We start from the raw sequence: 22,054 nt of genomic DNA, 5'->3' as shown, positions 1-22,054 counted from the left end.
TCTTTAACACGGTCTCAAGGCAAAGGTTTTTCAGAAGCTTTGAAACATGGGGTGGGACCTCTGGCAACATAACACTGTGGAGCTCCAAAGAGTAGAAAGTCAGAAGTTGAAAACTTCACTACAGTTTTCCAACAGGCAACCACAGTTCAGTCACCCTCTAAACTTCTCAACGTGTGATGCTCTTATATTCTGTTTATGAATGTGCAAACAATATGTGAGTGCATGTTTAAACAAACACACACAATACTAACAAGTGCTGTACTGTTTGTAAATAATGATATTTCTACTCTTCCATTTGTACAATTATTCTCCCCATACACCTCGTATGTTTTAATACTTTCAACCTCAACAAAGTGCACTTGCACCACACCACCAGACACACCTTGCCTTCCTTTCTCTGAAATGGTCAGACCCTTGGTGCTCCTCCAGCCTAGTATTCAGCAACACTTAATTTACAGTGAAGGGCTAAGACTTCAGATGAGCTTCAGGGAAAATTAGCCTGTCATTACAGGCTTGGAGAAATAAAAGATCACCCAAATGCCAGATCTGACCTGACCTTTAAAGTACTGCTCCAATAATATTTTTCAATAACTATGCTTCCTACTCTTTCCCTTGCTGGACAAGGGATATGAATCAATTACTGCAGCAAGTCAGTTACAAGCTGGCCACAGATTTCTTTTCAAACTCTACTTGAGAAAAAACATTGACCTCCAACAACCAACACAAAAGTATTGCTCCTCATAAAGCATCCACTTATTTGCACTGTTTTAGCAAAACAAGGAAGGACAAAAGTTGTTGTACCCAAATTGCACCTGTTACAAAATGAACAAGCAGACTCTAGAACAGGAGAATTTTATTTTCCATGTTTGCACAGTTGGGGTTTTTTTTCTGCTAGGAACAAAGAAATGCAGCTACAAATATAACATGAGAATTTCTAATCTCACTTTGCATATAAAAATACCATCAGGTTTTGAAAAATATCAGCATAACCTGTAAATACCTGAATGAATTCCAGGGTTTAAATACAAACATGCAGCTCTATGACAGTTATATATTAAAAGTCAGTGGCTAAAAGACAAAAAAAAAAAAAAAAAGATGCTTTATTAGGAGAAATACTGACTGAAAACACATCTTAACAGGTGGCCAAGAAGGAGCTCTTTTGCCATTTCTTTCCAAGTGGGCTTGAAAGTGAGCTACAGCTACTCAAATCTGTACCTCCAGCTGGGATGTTGATTCCACTTAGAAAAGTGTGCAGGAACGGATATTCCTGCTCAAAGCTCTGTGGTTGCTTCTTATAAGTCACTCTACTATCTCTCTTACAGAAGAGAACACAATTCATATACATTCCATCACTTGTATGCAGTTCAGTCAATGAAAACACTGTTCTAGCTGATTCTTGCTGCCTGCCTTGAGCTCAGAAATCCTGAGCCATGGGGTCTGCCTGCTGCTTGAACTAATCCCTTGTTTATTGGCACTGGGACTCCCGCTGGTAATGAAATAAAAATAGTATTCCAGGGCAGAAAGCCCAGGAACTAACAGGACTTTCCTCAGGAGAAAGAACACAACTGCAAAATAGTATCTATCCAGTGTAAGGATATGCATGAGTAAGTACACCACTGCCTGCTTGCTCTCACTCCAGACTGCTGATGTGGAGATGCACACTCTTCCCTCTCAGAGCCAAGCTGAAAGGTGCAATGGCTGCAGTGCCCACCTGGCTCTTGTGAGTTGTGTGTGCACACCTCTGTACTGCCACAGCATTCGTGGATGGCTAACACTCCTTCATTCTTCTGCTCCTCATATTTACAGTGGGAAAAATATTAACTGCTAGGAACTGATGATGAAAAATGGTGAGAAATCACACTGCTATGGCCTGATATGATTTTTGATGTAATAAACTCTTATTTGATTTGCAGATGTTTCTTATATCCTCTCTATTTCTACAGTATTTTTTAAAGAAGTCAACAGAACAAGACTCCATTTTAATAGAAAGATTTCCTTACAAAAGTGTCTTCATTTTCCAGTGCTGCCCAAAATCCATTTCTGCAGCAGAGGTGATCCTATGGCCTATATAAAGAACACCAAGGTCTTTATTGCTATCCTAAAGCAAGTTTCATCAGTTAGTTCTAAACTGTTGCTTTTTTTCCTTTATTTTTTTAAGAAAATAAACTCTTCTTGAAGCTTTGTTGTCATCCTATATCAACTAAATAAAATTGATTTCAGGCAATATAAATTAAAGGCAACATTAATTCAGATGCAATAAACCTGAATACACTGTGTGAAATAAATGAAGAAAAGTAAGCAAGGTTTGCTCAGTTGAATAACATAAAAAGCACCCTCTTCTTTCTGATCTGAATTAAACCTAAAATTGCACCTTCCTTCTCTAGTCTTTACAGAACTACCGGGTTTCTGCAGGATCATATAATCTTAAATATATTCATTTAGATGCTGGGACATTTCCAGCAGAGAAGCCGTCTGTGAAATGCTGACAGCAGTAGGTCAATAGCAAGTGGGTTTTCTTCTCAAAGACTTCTGGAAATTTCTTCTATAAAGATTTAGTCTTTGGTACACCCCTTTGAATTAGGTTTAAAAATATTACACTGATAAACACAGGTTTTTTACATTTAATCTTGTCTATACCACATGTGAAGCTTAGTTCATTCTCATCGTCCTTCACTGCACTCGAGATTTAATCTGTCCTCACACCAGTTACACAGTGATATAAAATCATAAGCTAATGTAAATTTACTGTAGAATTAAAGGTGTATAGAGGAGATCTGCATTGCAACTTCTGTGTTCTTGTTCCCCTGGTCCTCCCTGGGACATACAAAAAAAATCATAAAAACTGAAGAAGGGGCCAAAATATAAGCCACAACTTTGAACCATTAGAAAGAAAAAATTCACAAGTTTGTTAAAGTTGGCAGTTAGGTAATTTTGAAGTGATCCTGTAGGAGACTCCTGTTTAAAGTTCAGGATATAGGAAGATATGAAGCAGCTGTTTCCAATCAGAAGTGACAGCAGTTAGTTGCTATAATAAAGACCTGTCTGCACATTAGGTGAGAACTTCTAAAGTGACAGAACTGGGCTGCAGCATTTGGTAAACAATTTTAGCAAGACTATAAAACAGTCTTAAATGAGCTGATTATTCTCATCCCTGCTTGATGTTAGGAAAGAGTTGTGAGGACTTAACAAACAATGTAAGAAATTAACATTCTTCCAATAAAAACATTATGACTAGCAGGGCAGCCTGCTGTTGCAATCACATTTTTAAATGTTGAAAAAGCAGGACCATGAAAAAACAGGCATATTTTTGGTGCCTCACATTAGTGTTCGTGGTGTATACAAGGATGGGTGTAGTAAGAGGTAAATTTCACAGAAATTGATAGTATGTTCTTGAATAGTCATCAGCCAATCACCAGCCCCTAAGATACGCTCTCTCTGTAAAATTCAGTTCAACATTTGACCAGCCCTTACTGTTGCTTTTTCAGCTCTTTCCACTATATTCTGCAGTCACATCCTTGCAGGATGCCAGGCTGAAGCCCCAGAGCCAGGAACGGGAGCCACTGCTACACTATGCCAACTCTCCCGCTCTGTTTATGAACGTTGTTTTTCAAGCAAAGCTACTGCTTTTATTTCGATACTTCTAAACAAGTGTGATTTCCCTATCTAGGGTTTTATAGTCAGCAAACTAGGTTTAGGAACTATAAATTCCTACAGTGAAGGTAAAAGCTTAAGAGAGTTAATCAAACGAGACAGAGGATGCCAAAACCACACTAAAGCTGGAGGAGAAGGCAGCATATAAAACATCTCAAAGGGATCCATGACAACAGTCATCATCAAGATGAGTTACCTGCAGCTCCCAAATCTATTCTACCACTGGGGTTTGCAGTGACTTTATGTTCAGTAACATTCCAGCCAAGCTGCATATAAATCCTGTCAGTTTTAGACTGAATTTTGTTATAAACAATAAAATCTGTTTCCTGAATATCCTACTGAAGACGGGACAGACAAACAGCAGAAACAAAAACAGTTCAGTATATTTTACAGATAAAATGTTCAGACATCTGCTTTGTCAAAGAACTGGGATAGAGGACTACATGGAAAATCAGTTTTTTACCTTAGTCTACTATTTTTTATGTTCATGGTTGTTTCATATTTTATGGCTTTTGTATTCAGAACAACACTTATGTATAATAAATGTGCTTTTCCAGTCACACATTTGCTTCTTCATAAGAAAGTTTTAGCAGAAGAGTTCAAAATGAGGAAATTCTTTTGTTTTCCTTGATTTTTTTTTAGTCCAGTAACCAGTGATGAATTTTATAAAATCCCATTACAAGGCTGACTGCCATGGTATAGAAAACTAATTAATTTACTCTGATGAATTTGTTATGAGACAAATTACTGGGACCACTGACTCACTCGGTCATCTTTGCACATACATCTTTGGAGCAGAAGCACAGCATAACAGAAGTTACTAGCAATTTTCTTGCAACAGTGGTTTTTATCTGGTTTTTTCAATAAACTAAATACTTAACAATGTTCTAGCATACCTGTCATTTAGCTGGTAATACTGCTAGACCAGCACTGAAATACATGGGAGAATAAAGTCCACATGAGCAGATACAGGTGTTCTTCCCTCACTTCCTCCTGCAGCTGAGTAAATATGAATTTAAACGCACCAAATAAAGAGACTGAACGCTGACTAATAAGAGAAGAGGAGTGGCTCTAATTTTAGGTAGGTTTATGCACACAGTTTTTTAATAAACATAAATATATCAGTTTGAATGTTATTTTTATACTGATTTCCAAAGGAAATGAGACTCCTTGATTCTGTTATTAAGTGGTGGTTGCCGCTCCCTGACCATCCTCATCCTTCACTTCCGAGCTGGCTTACAACTTCTCAAGTTGTTGGCTTTTAGTCTGCAGTTGACAAAGGGGGAAGAAATCTCCATTACATTAAAATACTGCTATTCCCAACAAAAAAAGCAGCTGGAAAGAGCAGAGAGGCTTATGTTACTACTTCCACTATTGGAAATACTGCAGTACAAACTTGGCAGTCACCTGTTCTGTCTGACCTCTCAGCTGTCCTGTGAGCACTCACATAATGGCAGAATAATTAGCCCCCACATCAGCCACAATATATGCTTTCTCCCAGCTGGTTAAGTAGAGGAGAAAGGAGAAGAGCTGAAAACATGAAAAGAAGTTGAATTTATATGTGGAGAACTAGAGGAGATGAAAGTATTTAAATGAAGGAGAATTTGAGATTTATCAGGAACAAAGCAGTGAGGGAAGAGCCCGCACACACGCGTACCTTCAGGCAACCTCATCTGGTGGGTTCTGATGCTCAAACCTCAGTGGGATTTCACAGCCTGGCACCAGCTAATGTGCACCCACTGAATTCTGGTACTGAAGTAACAGAACAAGGTTTGCTTTTTACCTGGGCTGGGAAAAAGCAACACTGATATAAATATGTTTTCTTCAGAATTGATCCAGAGAGGAAAGGCTGTGCTACTTTGCTGAAAGGGCTACGTTTAAGACAATAAAGCTGTGTTTATGGATAAGTCCTTTAGGTTCCTAAATCAGCATTAGATGTCACTGTACATATTTAGGTTGGCTTTAGAGACCATTATTTCATACTTTACACAACTAAAGAATTCTATCTAAATTAGAGTGCTAAGGTTAATAAGCAGAGGTTAATGCTAAATATAAGCAAACACAAAGGCATAGCAGATGGTTTACTATGTCACCCTTTTGCATCCATCCCAGATCAAGGTACTGGAAAAAAAAATGATAATACATGGTATCATCATTAAAAATAATTAACAGATCGACAGCATTTTCCTTCTCTTTCAGATTTCAAAGCTATTATAAAGTTTAATTACTAGCAGCAGAAATCAGAATGGAGACATCCCTATTCTGCAGAAAGTGACACAGAATTACATTCAGCTGGGCTCTGAAATACCGGCAAAGACCAATAAAGCATTTTGTGCTCCTGAGCAGCTCACAGACCATGTGTTGGCATTTACTTGGCGAGTTACATGACTGAGGTTACTGCATAACACCAACTGATTGTACATTAGAAAATTACAATAACAAAGACTGAATAATCTTGTAGTTATGATACTGGACTGGGAATATTTTTGTGCAGCTCTTGGCTCTGCTACAACATTAAGCAAGTTACTTAGTTTTTTTTCTCCTCAGTCACTTATCCATAAAACAATGGAATTTTCTTTTTCTATCTGTCTATTCATGGCCCAGCAAGTTTGGGAAACAGACTCTCTCCTTTTGTACTTCCACAATACCTAGCACAGTGGACCTTAGAATCAGGTGCGGTCTTGCATGTCTACCTTAATGCAAACAAATCATTGTTTATAGTGCATTTTTATCTATATTGTGTTTTAGAATGGATTTGGGACATCTTGCAACCTTTCCCACATTGCAGGGCTACACCAAAGAGCTAATGTGGGAAAAACATGTCAGCAAAGCACGGAGAATTGACTTTAAAAATGCCTCCTACCTGCACGGGTGTCTCCAGAGTGTAGATATGTTCCCCACGCACGTTGTAGAACTTGACAAGTGCGCTTTTCAACAGGGAACCATTGCTGAGGTCAACCAGCTGGTTCTGCTTCTCCATGCCTGCTACTGCAAGCAGGTCTCCTTGTGTGCACCACTGTACCACCACATCTGAAATCACAAAGATGCTTTGCAATAATCACTGATTACAAACAACAGGAACAGAATTTCCAGATGCTGCAAAGTGACTTGAACAGATAAAACATGCTCTCAAAAGTAGGTAGAAACCTAAATCCTTTCATTGAAATAGTACAAAATATGCCACAGATGCACTTTTGAGAATGACTCTTTATTTTGTAAATTTAAAAAAAAGTATAAAAAACATTCTTTTTTCTCTGTGGTGAGTCTAGAATGTAATCAGTAGTTGCTCCTAAACACATAAGGACAAGAATTTACTAGAGATGTTGAAACTGATGTGGAAGATCCTACATACAGCTTTGGGGTAAATAAGTGGAATCAAGTTAATATGCAGATAAAGAGAGCAGCAAAGAGTGTTTGTCTGGAAAGGCCTATAGTGCAAAAAAGCAGAATATCTGGCAATGCCTCATGTTCTCACTGGCAGTCAATACAACTTTTAGCATAACTCGAACTAGAGTTACAACAGTACAACATGAAACTAAAAGGATTTGGACTTCTGTTCATAAATTCATATGGCCTCCATATCATATGTTTTCTTTGGCCACCATCATACAAAGATGGTGAAGGCTCTGGAGAATCTCTCTTACAAGGAGAGACTGAAGGAGCTGGGCCTATTTGGTCTAGAGCAGGCTGAGAGAAGACCTTACCAATGCATATAAATATCTCAAAGGTTTGTGCCGAGAAGATGGTGCCAGACTCTTTTCAGTGGTGCCCAGCAACAGGATGAGGAGCAATGGCCATAAACTAAAGCACAAGAACTTTCACCTCAACGTGAGGAAGAACTTCCTTACAGTGAGGGTGGCAGAGCACTGGAAGAGGCTGTCCAGGGAAGTTGTGGATTCTTCCTCTCTGCAGACGTTAAAAACCCACCAAGGCAAGTCCCAGTGTAACCTGTTCTAGAGGACCCTGCCTTGGCAGGGGGGTTGGACTGGAAGATCCCCAGAGGTCCCTTCCAACCCTAATGATTCTGTGATTCTGACTTGTGAAAATCTACTCACCTGCTTAGCAGGGCTTTGCTGGAATCACACAGGGACTGCTCAGGCTCTAATATACAGGGATATGAATGTACATATCAGTTACTTCTCTTACAGGCACCTCATGATGAGGGACGCCCACAACTTAATTTGGGGATGCTTATTTCAAACCCTTATATCCTCTAGTTGTTTGTGACACTTCAAGAGTAACTCTAAACCGGTATTTTGCATTTCTGCTCGTGTTTCAAAGGCAGATTTGCATGTTCAAGGAATACTGAGCTAGTCTTTAAATCTTTTTTACTCTTAAACCAGAGGTGAAAGGCAGCTATTTTGTCTGAGACAAAGTGAAGGTAAAGACAAAACTTTCGTGCTCTGGGATGCTCAATCTGCCAAGAACCTTTTGAAGACACTTGTGGGCGAGAAGCTGTCTTCAAATGAAGAAGCAGGAGAGAAATGAGAGTTGGCAGGAAGGATCTCAAAATTGTTTCAAGTTGTCAACTTGTCATTTTCAGGGACTTTTATGTGCAATTTAAAATGGTTTTGTATTATTTCAACTTTCTGATATTTCTTATGGGAATTATGCTTCTGTACATATCAGAGGGAAACTGCATGTTCCTCAAGGTAATTTTTCCACAGCTAGGCATTGTATGCCTCTTGTTTTCTCTTAGTTTTCACCCCTCTGAGTAACCTACAATGGGATTTAATTCATCTTTCTCAGAGAGGAAAAAGATAGGCAAGTTAGAAATAAACAAGGCAAGCTGAACAGCTCCACTTTTGGTAACTGGATAACTACAGAACTACCATAATGAAAAAGCTGTGTCCTTTGGATACATGTCTTCAGGTAAAACTTGCAGCTGATCCCCATGCCAAGAGGAAGAGGAGTGGTTACTTTGTCCAGCAGTTTTCTCCCTCTCTCTCAAACTCCTACAACTAGACTGCTGCAAAGGCAGCAAAGGGGTGGATGTGGGCTGCAGCATCCTCCCAGGACAGTGTGGCTCTACTGATAGGCCTCCACTGCCAACAGGATTTTCAATGACTACTGGACCTTTACACAAAATAACTGATAAATAGGTTCTCAGCACCAACACAGAGATTAAAAATTAGCTGGAGGTTTCATCTAGGCTAATGGTCTAAAACAGAATCAGTGGATCAGTCACCCCTCAAAACTACTTCCCAGCCACCACAGGCAGTATACCAGCCAACCTGGAACACAGAGGACTGTAAATGTGCAACAGCTCTGCAGGCAGTAGTTGTGGCTAACTAGTACAATTAGTAGATGCAGCTCAGCAGTTCTGCAGGTAGCAGTGCTCTGAGAATCACCAAGTTAAAAGGCACAAAAAAAATAAAGGATACATCTGAACAGTTCAGGACCTCCACTAGGACTGACAAAAGCTACCAGGACTGTTCAAGCTGGATGAAAAGAAGAACTTTTATTTGGGTAATCAAAGTTTTTCCTCTGTCAATTTAACAGAAATATTCCCAGTAAAATGATGGCTCTGAAAAACTAGTAGAATGGAAAAAAATATATTGTTACTGCTTGAAATAATTTCATACTTGCCTGCTTTAAAAACACATTTAGTAGCCTACAGCAGCCTATAAAGGCAAGGATATCTGCTGCAGAGATCACAGAGCAATACTGTGAGATTTTAAACACAAACACATGAACAAGAACTTGTAGACAATACTGAAGACCATACTTGGTAGTTTTGCGCATTCTTGCCTGTGATAGAAGCCAGTAAAATTTAGAGTCACTTGAAAAAAAAATATGAAGACAGAAGAAGTGTGGACATCTATATAAAACCAGATGTGAAATACTTTCCACTGTACAGTGCTTAAAACAACAGACAGTGATATCCCAATCACGTTTCTCTGTCTCATACACATTCCCAATCCAGTAAGATGCCACACAATTTTTGTCTACCGATGAAAACGATGTAGTCCAGTCTACAACTAATAAAAATACTTCTACCCTATCTAGCACATCAATATTTTGCTACAGGAGGGTGACATACTTAAGGGATTTTTCTTCCACTACTGAAAGTCAATGGGGAAAGAGAAACAGGACAGACATCCTCAGCAAGACAGAGTCCTGCAACTCTAAACAGGGAATAAGATGGGGCTTGTTTCTCCTACTGTTTCCAGTTGAAAGCGAGACTAGATGACAACTCAAGACTGCTCAGTACTCTAATTACTCTAATACTGTAGAAATGCTGAGCAGACTCAGTAGTGATTATCACAATAGCCTCTGTAAGTTGGCTCCAGTTTTCCACACTTTTGGTATCCTTTCAGCTGATGAAGTTTTCTGGATTGTAGGGTTGTCTCATGAATCTGCATTTTGCCACTCACACATTTCTTTTGTTGGCACAGATGGAGGAAGGAGTGGAAAAGAAACCTCAAAGGTGAATTTTTTACCTCCTAAGGCTACTGCACATGGCAGATCACCCAAAAACTATGGGGCTGGTGTTAGGGCAACTTTTCACCAAAAACATCCCACTATCTCAGAACCACTAAGAGTCTGCTCCAACAGCCTAATTCTCTTTTCATCTAATTTAAAACTAATTTATCTGTGGAGATGAAAAAGCTTCAGTGGAACCTATATTTAAGTATGTGCCTATGTGCTGTATTGAATAAAAATGTCTCTGCAGGCAAAGCACAGTAAATTGCACTGAGACTGCTGGAAAAGTAAAGGACATTTTTAATAGGTAAGAAGAGTAAAAATTTCAATGTGAATTCAAGATTTTACATGGAATACTGATTGTACAAACATTCATGCATATCCGTTAGCAAGATGTATAGTAATTAATCACTGAAATTTTTCCTCTCTCAGAGTAATTTGCCTCTTGATAATTAATAATTCTAACAAGTTTTCAATAATAGTGAGAACCAAAGCAGCATTGTAATTTATACGAGGTTACCAAAAGTATGGAAGACCTTGTAAATTAAACATGCAAAGAAAGTGTTACATAGCAGAGACATTCACACAAAGAAGCATAAACATATTAATGCATTCTGCTGGAAAACTGCAAAACACATCAAGTGCTCTACAAAAGTGCCATAAAAATAAGATCTCAAAAATATTGTGAAACATTTTTTCAAACACAAAAACTCCATCAGCCAAGAGCTGCTCTTCCTCCAGCAGGTGTCACTGCTGGAAACGGCAATAACAGCGCCGAGGGCTCCTGGGTTAAGGAGCAAGAGCCACAAAAATGTAACCCATGCACACAGCATCAAAAATACAAGAAAAACCGGGCATAGGAAGGGGAAGAAATGGCTTCTTTTTGTACCTTTCAACCCTGAGCGGATGATAGTAGGAGACAAGTCATCGTAATTGTTCATTAAACTGATGTCTCCTGACGTGAAGCTGACAGTAAGTAGTGGCTTGGTGTTCTGCACTGGGACTGGATATGCAGCTGGTCCATCTGCAAAAGGAGGCTCTGAGTGAGCAAAAGGTAAACAACCAAAAATAATCACATCCAGGCCGAAACACACTGTACTTCAGCCTACCACCATCAGGAGTTGTTTCAAGCCTCTCTACCTGCTTATTTCTGCAGCATCTGTGGGCACAAGCAAAGCAGGTTTAGCTAGTTAAGCTTCTCTGTTTCTGTGAAACCTCAGTGCTTTTACTTTGTCAAGTTTTACTGCAGCATAACCACAGTGATTTATGCATATACTATTATGTTACATAGCGGTGTTTTTCAGTCTTTCTCCACTGTCAACTCCCCAGAGTGACAAAAAAACCCCAAACAATGCCTTGGAAGGCTTTCTTGGAACCCCAGTTGAAAACCAGCATGATGAACAATACAATGACATTAAAAGTGATTTGTTCTACACATTTTTTGCTTGGGCAAAAGACTCCTCCTGAAGTCACATAGAGACATTTTAAGAACTTCTAAGAGAATGTACTGACCTTTCACAAATTACTGCATTCTAAATGTCTAGGCAGCAGCATGAAAAGGTACCTGCCTTTCTGCATAACAGGATCACCCACAGAGGTGAGCCCAAATGGAACACTTGGCTTTAAAAACCATTTCTCCAAAGTCTCTGCTCCTCTGGGCTTGTTTTTCAGTGATCCACTAAAATTCCCTCGTTCAAATACTTCATGACCAATATTGCCATCTGTAGCTTTTGCTGTTTAACTCCTTCTGTTTACAGTTTCTTTTTCCTGATTAAGTGCCTCTCAAGGCCCAGCCAACATCTTTCCAGTCAACAAAAACGGCAGAACCAGTTAAGAGTACTGTTGCTTCCTGGACTTGTAAAAAAGCTGATGAGAAAGCACTTTGGAGAAAGATTATCTAGTAACTAGCACCTCTGTGTGTATATAATTTAATATGAAAATCCCAACAAACTTCTAGTCCTTCCTACGCATCTGTGTGAGTCAAAGGCTTGTCACCTTTGAGAGGTTTATGCTGCATCTGCTCTAAAGAAAACACATCATGTTTGGGTAATCATTAAAATAGGCTTGTAGGCTTGTAACGAGACCACCCACCCCCTGACTGACTCAGAAAAAGCTAACACATTTGGATCATTTAAGTTCTCATCTGTGTACTCTGCAATTTCACCATCCTCCAACTGGAACCTCAGTATTTAAAAAAAAACCACACTAAAAACCCAGAAAAAATCCAATTTATTGTTGTTGACTGTCTTGCTTTAGGAGCTTGCTAGGCTGAAGTTTGTTTCTTTCCTTCTAAGGTAAGAAATCTTACCCAGTACCAGAAGTGAGGCATAAAAGCCAAAACAAAATTCAGTTTTAAAATATGCTAACATTTTACCAGGTGATCAGATTATCTTCTTTCAATATTTGATAAATACATAAGCTTATTATATAGACACATATACTGGAAAAGGTAGATTTTTTGGTCTGAATCCAAATTAGAGTTAGAACTGCAAAAGTTCTCATATCAGAGGTTCAGATTCAAAATGCAAATTCAGAGTTATTCCTAGTTGTTATGTATTTAAAATTTTCACTGTACAATCACTGTTGTATTAACTTAGTTCTTAATTTAGTTCAGGCTTGATACAATGGAACACAAGGAACAGCTTACCTAGAGTTTATAAACTGATCAGCCACATTGACAGGAAGTATTATTATTACTTGAATGAGAAGTAATTACTTGACTGACTGTGCATGGACACCTAGGCCTCATAAGCCTTTGCTACAGATGATTTCCAAAGACTTTAAAACCAAAATATTTCACCAAGTGAGTTGTATTGAGACTTAAGGAGAGGGAAGGATTTATTCCTGACTCTCAAACCGGCAATGTGCTCTGAAGCATGTGAATTGGTAACTCCAGCCAGCTCCAGTCACTCTGCTCCCACTCCATGTAATTGCAGGAAATATCTTCATTTCTGAGCCTTCTACAGTATTTATGGAACTCTTTATGTCAGGACTATCAAGGATGGGACTGTAACGATGACCATTACAGAAATCCTATGAAACAGAGAGAAAACTAAATATATAGCACTTTACACCACATCTAGTATTGCTGTCTTTTCACATGAATCTATATAACAGTGCATTAACTTCTGTGGCTTCATTCTGACTACCTCCATACACATGAACCACTGCAATACCTCCTATCTGCTTATCAGTGAAACCTGACATGTCCCTATCCACTGTTTTTCGCTCACCCTCACTGAAAACTTACCGAGCTTTGTGTTGTTATCTCATTTGTGCAAATGGAGGCAGAGCAGCACAGATGAGGTATGACCTGCAGCGAGGCTGGTGGCAGAGCTGGGAACAAACCCATTCTCCCATACCAGCTCTCTGCTCCACCAGAGCTCCAAACTGTGGCCACCCGGCTGGGTTTGTACAGCGTGACAACACTCTGGCATTTGAGGTGTCTTCATGAGCACCTGCAAAGCTGAAACAGAAGGATGTGCACATAACCCTACCTTGGGGTGGGGAATAGTCGTCGGAGTCCGTGTCGCTCTCGCTGCTGTCCTCCACCAGGAAGCTGGGGTAGTTCCAGGACATGTTGAGGATGCCATCTGACTCGTGAAGGAGCACGTGGGCCAGCATTCGGCCATGGCAGTCCATGACGATAACCTGTCCATCAGCAGTGCCAAACAGTACCTGAAAAAAACACAACAGCCCTCAGTCCCACCACATGTCAGCCACGGGATCCTCCTTCAAATGCATCTTGTAATCAACTAGCTACGCTGGGAATTAACTGAAAGCAAAGCAATCATGGATGTGAAATGGTGCCAGAATAGGACACTGCAACCAAAGATGAATCTAAAGAATGAACTTAAAGCAGCAGAATCTACAGGTAAGTTCATAAAATTTGTGAGCAAGTAGTGTTTCATGGTGGATGTATTTCATTCACTTTAACAAGAGACATTACACTTTCATCATTACTGCAATTAAAGTGAGCTGGCAGAAAGGCTACCACAGATTCTGCAGTATTCTTGGATAATACAAAAACTCCTAAACCTGGTGGCAGAAACTGAGGTGTGCATCAGTCATAAGAATATCAAAAGAAAAGGCACAGCTGACAAAAGTGAGGTCCTAGCAGAGATTTCAAATGGCTTGTGAGAAATAGAAAGCTGAATAGAGAAGGACGGGTTATTCAGTTGATGAGCTGGAGAAGGTGGGAGAATGCCTTCCAAAAAGAAAAGAGGCAAAAGCAGTATGATCAGTCAGCTGGAAGTAGATTATCATAGGCCAAGGGGATGGCAATGTGCCGCACACTCAGGAAGAGAAGAGCTTCCACCCACCATTTCAAACACAAAATGGATAATCCAAGGTTTTTCTCGCCCTTAAACAACTCCATAGCCAATCACACAGACTGAAGTCAGACAGATTGGAACCTGCAATTTCTTTTTTAATAAACATTTTCTCTCTTGAGGCTTTAAGAAAGTTAAGATCCTGCATATTTGATGAATTTTAGAAAAAATTCAGGAAATAAAGACTAATAAATCCTAAAGCAATAAATGCATTAGCCAAGGCTGTTGCTGTTATCACATAATTCTGTATGAGGCAAATACATTTTAAAGCAAGTCTAAAGGCACATATCAACTTGAAAACTAGCCAGCATTAATAATGAGGCTAAAAGGAAGGTCAAATCTTACAATTGCTCTTCAGTCTACCACCTATTTCCAGTACTTGTAAATTTAAGATTCTAACAATTATATATGCCCAGATCAGAAATTCACCTAGCCTTGTATCTCACCTTTCAGAGTGGTCAAGTGTTTGGGGAAGAGTAAAAGATGCACTGAGCAGGCATCTCCCCTGCACACTCTTGTACTTTTCAACAACAACAACAACAAAAATCCCTCTTCCTTGATAACTGATAGTTTCATTTGGCAACCTTGGCTCTTAACAACGAAAGAAACACAGAATAATTGTTCCCTACTTACATTCTCAACATTGGTCAGAATTTTACAGACCTCTAATTCCCTAGTCATCTCTTTCCCAAGCTGAAGAATCATAGCCTACTTAGAATCTCCCTGTACAGTTGTGGTTCAAAGCCTGCAATCACCCTTGGTGACCTCTGCTGTCAGAGGTCCTCTTTTCTATTTTCCAACTGAGATGCTGTGTCAGACTTGCAGTATTCAATGTGTGTATTGTATCAGACTTATGCAATTTGTCATTATTGCACTTTTGGAAGCTTCAGAAAGGAAGTGTGGCTTCTTAAGTCTTAGTCAAAAAAAAAAGCACTAAAATTTCTTCTATGATCAACATAATGAAGGTTGTAAACTAGAATGGAAATTTAACAGAAGAACTCCCATAAGTCATTAAAATCTTAAGAAAAACAATGGAGTTGTTTCACATTATCAAAAATATTGAAAAAATCAGTATCTGAATGCCTTAACTGTAATCATTACATGTTACACATATTTCTGTGTTAAATAGTTGCTGGGTTAAAACAGCAGCTGAAGTTTTCTAAAAGCCTCAGATTACCATTCTAGATGTAAAAGCAAGAACTCAACCTTTGTTCATCTCACACTATCCTCCCTTAAGATCCCTTATTCTATTCTTCTTCCACTTGTATCATCCCATCTCCTTTTGATGCCTTGAAGTGGCTACCTGAAAATAGAGGCTAGACAAGAATAAAAGTAGGTATTTATTTGAAGGGCCTTCAAAGGCACACCTTGAGAGTGTAAAGCCTATGAGGGGCTCCACCCAAGATGGACCCTGGGTCACGAGTTCTTCACACTTTTATTAGTTTGGTCCATTTGCATATCAGAACTAATTCTCCAATTATAATTTCAGTTAATGATGTAATTACCCCAACTTTGCTCCTCCTCTCAAGGCTTTAGGTTACACATTTTGGGGCCTGGGACAATCAAGGTGTCCTTGAAGAGCAAACCTAGAGAGGGTTTGTTATGTCTAACCAGCATGAGAGAACAGCAGCTAACAGGCCACACGAGACTTCAGAGTTACACACTAGGCAGTATGGATTTGAAAAATATAAAAATTAAAACCTAAGGCATTACTTTCATATTGTTCATTATTTTAACTGTTTTTACATACATGATCAGTGCACAGCCACTTTCACTATTCACTTTCAAAACACAACCACTCTCTGATCTCAACAAAACAAACTTTTACAAAGGCAAAATCCTACCAGTTGTCATTTCTAGCTTCTAACACTGCTCTCAGTCTACTCTATAGATTAGTTTTTTACTAGTCTCCTGAAAGTTCTACAACTGCAAATGCCTAAACAGAGGAGGTGAAACTCTATTGTTTCTGAAAGCAGCAGTACAAGAGTCTGCCTCCTAAAACCCTGCAGAAACATTTTATAATTGGGTAGGAATAAAATCTTTGGACTCATCACTCAACAGGTTCAGTCTCATCTCAATCTAAAGCTAATTCTTTTGAGTAGCACTGCCCCCAAATAATTTAAAATTATGAAGTACTCAGTAATTTCCAATTCAGAACAGCTGCATGTCAGCATCTTAATTCTTGCACTGGAACTTGAGAGAGCTCTTTAGCAACCTAGAAATATCAGAGGGCACACTTCATCTCTTTAGCCAGGCTGTAGGTTTCAAGGAACAGCTTTAAGTTTCAGGGTTATTGTAGCAATACAACCTTTAAGATGAAAGCATTTATCAGGCTGATAGTCCTGCTGGCTGAACTCCTGCTGAAGCTGTAAAAATCTCTAATGGTGTTATCCATAACATTACTCAGGTTATAAATGCCACACTCAAGCTACTTATGTCTGACAAATAAAACTCTCTTAACCTTCAGACAAAAGGTTGAGCCACAGGATATCCCTAAAGGATCTAATAGAGAAACTAAAAAGTTACATTTAAGATGCCCAAATTAATTTTTTTGCGTATATTTTTTTTGTGTTTGCAGATCTAGGTGGTCAGACGGAATGTTGGAAAAAGGTAACAAGCAAGTTATAGTGGTTTGTTAACCCTTGAAAACAAAAGCTAAGTGACAATAAGAGTAATTTAAAAAAACCCCAACTACTTATTTTGAAATGGTTCTTTGGCCCCTAGTTCTGATCTTCTCTTGACTCATCTCCTCTCCTTTCACACTGCTCATTATTACAACTGATCTTACATGTATTACCACTTGCAGAATTGCATTTGCAGGAAATCTGATAACCAAATACCTAAAATCACCCAAGACATTCCGAGTGTGAGTCAGTACCACAACATAAATACAGTATGTCTTTACAAAACATCAAACATGACAAAGCCTACACTACAGTGAAGCTGTAGCTGATTAAAAGTCACACAAATGCAGAGCTCCTGTAGGGCCCAGATGTTGTGTGCTTTGAAGGGAAAACTGTGATAAACAGCATTGGGATAGCACACACGGTTTTCCAAGTGTACCAAGAGCTGAAAGTTGGGTTCAGTTCTGAAACACAAGTGCCTTAGTTCTCCACGAAACCCAAGCTTGGGGTGATTCCTATCTATTATAACAAATCTGAATAACTGAACACCCTTCTCTGGAATGTGCTGACCTCTTTAATCTATGTGATGACTTGAGATGAGTTTCACAACCTAGTTTTGGTAAATGAATAGGTTTTTCAACTAAAGATTTTTTAACTGTCATCCATGAAACATACCATTCAGGACTGCAACCCTCTTAAATGCCCAAGATATCAAGGACCCTTCAACTAACAGTCTGAAATACACCAATTTCTAAAAGACATATGGTAAGCAAAAGATGGGGTATTCTGCTCTGAAGCATTCCTCTTACGAGGAGATGAATATTAGAACAGCCAAGAAGCTGAAAATTCAGCTCAAGAGAAACAACTTGAATGTGTTGTGTGGCTTTGCTACACACAAATCGGTTGTGCTGAACTTCACAGTTCCTGTAAGATCTGTTGTGATGCTGTAATGCTCTGGACGAGACAAAGGACCAGCAGAAAGCAGTCTGGCAGCACTGAGATCCACAAAGCCACGATGGAGTGACCAAAGACCTGGTGCATTGAAGGTCCAGCTCAGGAGGCCCACTATTTTGTAAAAGTATAATTTTCTAACAGTGGTGCTCTTTTTGCACAAAACACATTTTGTTGTTATTTAATTTGGTTTAATGTAAGTAAATTGAACTCATCAACAGTAACAACACTCAAGCTCTATGATAACTGGAATACACCAGCCCAGTAGGAAGGGAGGAGATCCTACCATCTCATGACATCTGGTAACATGCAGCAGCTGAGAAAACTAAATTGTTAGGATTTACAGACTTAAGCCAAGGAAGCTGTGCTGACTTATATCTGCAGAGAACCTAGCCACAGCCCATTCCTGCATCTTTGCCTGTCTTCATTGTCAAAGAAGCTTTCCAGAACTACACTCACTTTGACTTTTAAAATAACCAAGGATAACTCCAATCCCAGCTATAAAGTATTCAATAACTCTATTTACATATGAGGAGTAAAAGACAGAATTATTTCCAATCTCAGGTTTTGGTTGTACAAACTAAACAGTCAATACTGTTACAGAAAGATATTGATAAAACAAGATGCCTCTCTTCATGACATTTAGTACTACCACTGAAGGTTTTGAATGTTGCTGGTTAAACAAAACTCCCCGGAAATCTAATCGATACATTTTTAGAACAGGGGCTGTCATTCTGCATCAGGGAAACGACCAAACCTTTGACAGAAGCTGAAGTTGAAGCATTAGAAGCTGGATTTGCTATAGCTACTGGAAGAAACATAAAGCCATTGGAAGCTACTTTAGGGTAGCTCTTTTAAAGTGAGATATTCCAGTATTGTAATGATAGAATGCTAAAAAAGGAACATGTGTCTGTTTTACTCCTGCTGGCTCAGGATTTTTAAGAGATCCTCTCTGACTTTTTACAAAGAACATACATCTGACAACTCACAAAAGCAAAACAACTCATAGACTCCACTAATTAAAACAGCATTGAAAATGAATCCAGCAAACTCCATCCTAGTACAACCTGACTGTTAAAATCCCAATTTTCATATACAGATAGACCTTGCCTTGTGGGGCTAAGGAAGGTGCATGAATAGATTGCATCTAAATTCCTGGACACACTGAAACATTCTGAAAATTAACGTAATTTGTCATGAAATCTTAAGTGTTCTAATCTTCCCTAAGATGTGGCTAAGCTGTCTGTAACTCCACTGAGCAATTTCTCAAGTTATAGATCTTCCTTCTCCCACAGGACAGGTAGCAGCTAGAAGCACAAAGTGACCAAAGTTTTTCCAGAAAGCGACTGATCACATTAGAAAAGCAAAGACTTGGATGTGTCCTAGAAGATTTTTACTGGGCCAGTCCAGCAAACTGAGGTCTACTGGACATGAAATGCTCAAGCATTCTATAGCCCTAAGTAATACAACTAAAAGTGTATGCAACCTGTAAGTGTTGCTGCCCTACAAGGGTAAATATCTTAAGCAGCTGCATTTTAAAATAAAAAATAATTTAAAAGAGTGTGACAAAGGTGAACCCACTCTCTACGTTTTTAAGTGAAAACTGACTCCTCAGTCTTGCCCTTTGTAGATTGATTCCTGGCCAGTTCTCTGCCCTGCTAATCCATCCAAATGCAGTAGGTACAATACGTATTGGTACAATTTGCTGGGGTATCTATACCTGCCAGTTCCTCCCTGCAGAGGATTTATCACCACAGTGCCAAAGCAGGTATTTCTGTCAGGAAATCCTAAGAGGGGGACTATTTGCATTGGAATGTGTTGACTTTTTCAGAACTTAATATACTATTTCGGCTGGTTTTTTTTCCTAGTCATCATTTTTACTGACACATGCAAAGATTTCTGTGAGACTCATGAATCATGATCTCCCTCTGGAAGAAACATCCTACCCAGGATTTTCACACAAGTTAACAGGTGTTTCGCTATTCCCTGTTCAATTTTTGCTTAAACCAGTTGTGAGGTGCAGATGTAAACCTTATTTTCACGTTTCTTGAATGTTCCTAAACCCTTTTCTAAAAGTAATGCAGGAAAATAGAGTTGCCTTTCAAGACTAAGGACACAGATATGATTATTTCTGCTAGAAGCTAAGTTATGCACATTCAAGATCTTTCATAATATTTGGATGTACCAGTCAGACAGAGGGATTTGCTGCATTTCAAACTAACTTGTTCTAGGACCCTCTTTTAATTTTCTTAGACTCAGTTACGAGTCTTGTAGCCCAGGGCTGAAAGCTTATCACCGTCTTGTGACCAAGTAAACCATGAATAAGCTCACAAAAACTTTTGCTTTTAGTTTTTAATGTTCTCCAGCATTGTACTTCCAAAGTTTGAAGGATTCCTCTTCCTATGCACTTGGCAAACCTTGCCCTTCCAGCATTTTGTTTTATTCTTTGCCTTCGTGTGTGTGTGTGTGTGTCTGTTGGCACACACACCTGCTGAAATCTTGGTGCCATCATACCAGGCTATATCAATGCTGCCACCAACAACTCGCCCTGTGCAGCTCTGCATTCGCAGCTGCCTCGTTTTATGTTTTGCTTCACTGACCTTCACTTTTTCAAAATTTAAACCTGTCTTTATGCTTTCTCCTTCAGTCTCCTCCCACATCTTCCCCCACAGGAAAAACTAGCCACCTCAGAAAGTACACTGCAAAAATGCTAATAAGGTCAACTCTTTGCACTGTCAGAAGATGCTGAGCAGTTCAAGGAAGCTGAATTAGTTCTGTTTGCTCTGATTTAGTCATCTGGACAAGCATTAGTACTTATGATAGGAACAGCCTTCACAGTTGTCACCATACTGCCATCATACTAATAGAGATAAATTTATTTTGCTGATTGAAAATTAACTGAACTATAAAGTGATAAATATACAAAATGATGGATCAACCTTCTATTTATTCAGGTAGGCCTAGTAACAACTCCCTAGAGGGAAAATTATTGCCTTTAATTATTTTCATTCATTAGCCTAACAAAAGAATGTCAGTGTTGCCAAGGCTTAACTACAGCATTTTGCAATCCATTTAAATGTAGTATTAGCATTTTGCATTCCTTGGGCTTTTCTTGTTTACTGTTTCTCCATCACAAAGCAGGAGACAGTGCAGCGAACTCCTCTCAGGAGTTCTCTCTGCACATTACAAAGTGAAAGTTTTTTTTCAGTGTCATATTTCTGGCTTTCCTTCTTTTTACCTCAAAATGCAGCGAGAAATAAAGAAAAGCAGAGTGAGGGAGACAGCTTGTCTCCTGCTGAATACTTTTTATTTCTATTAAAAATTCAGCCACTGTAAAACGATTTATTGAACTGACACAAAGAGAGACATCACTAAAATTCACATCCAAGCTCAGGGGGAAAGCACTAGATTTTCCCTGACTGCCTTTATATCCAAAAATCTTAAGAAGAGTTTCTGTTTCCTTTGGACATGAGGAATTACCAGCCACACATATGGCTGGTACAGCCCAGGATCATTCAGCCAGCTGCATATATAAACATACATATAGCGGTAAAATTCTCATTTGAGGCCATTAATCCTTTCAAAAGCAGCACTGGCTTAGTTACCTACTTTCAGGTCTGTTCATTCTCTCTTTTACAAAGTCCATAGGATCTAGATAACTATGACAAAGCCCTCAAATGAGAAGGCAGAGTAAATCCATCAAAGATCTTGGTGACAATTCCATTTAATAAATACTGAAATACTAAAAACTGGGAATTCAAACTGCACTGGCTTTATTTCTCTCTAAAATACTATAATGTGGCTGAATGACTGTAAATGAGATACAGCCTTGCATGCCACTTCAGGAATCAAAAATATAAGCAGTCTTAAAACCAGGATCTCAAGCTATTAACTACTCTGGACATGTGAGGATAGAAGCAATTGTCCAGGCAAAGATAATGTTATTTGAAAGCATTCTGGTAAATCACAGAAAGACTGATTATTAGACATTCTTGTAATTATACCTAGACTAATTCTGACTCGTGTATTCCAGGCACACACATTTCTATATTCCTTTTTGACTCTCAAGAC

At 39.0% G+C, this 22,054-nt stretch overlaps 1 protein-coding gene across 1 annotated transcript in view; it reads right to left on the bottom strand.

Moving 5' to 3' along the window:
* Positions 1-22,054, bottom strand: part of TULP4 (TUB like protein 4) — a 156,809-nt gene that overhangs the window by 26,327 nt on the left and 108,428 nt on the right. Inside the window, exons 5-7 of the mRNA XM_042016663.1 lie at positions 13,575-13,755; positions 10,967-11,101; positions 6,515-6,681 (exon numbers count right to left, since the gene is read on the bottom strand). Coding sequence (XP_041872597.1) covers positions 6,515-6,681; positions 10,967-11,101; positions 13,575-13,755 — 483 coding nt within the window. The remainder of the gene's footprint in view (positions 1-6,514; positions 6,682-10,966; positions 11,102-13,574; positions 13,756-22,054) is intronic.

Source organism: Corvus kubaryi, unplaced genomic scaffold (assembly GCF_017639235.1).
Source record: "Corvus kubaryi isolate FWS band 111438036 unplaced genomic scaffold, C.kubaryi_AGA036_p1.0 split3-73, whole genome shotgun sequence".
Taxonomy (NCBI): Eukaryota; Metazoa; Chordata; class Aves; order Passeriformes; family Corvidae; genus Corvus; species Corvus kubaryi.
The sequence above is the reverse complement of the archived record's forward strand: the minus strand, read 5'-3'. Positions and strand labels throughout refer to the sequence as shown.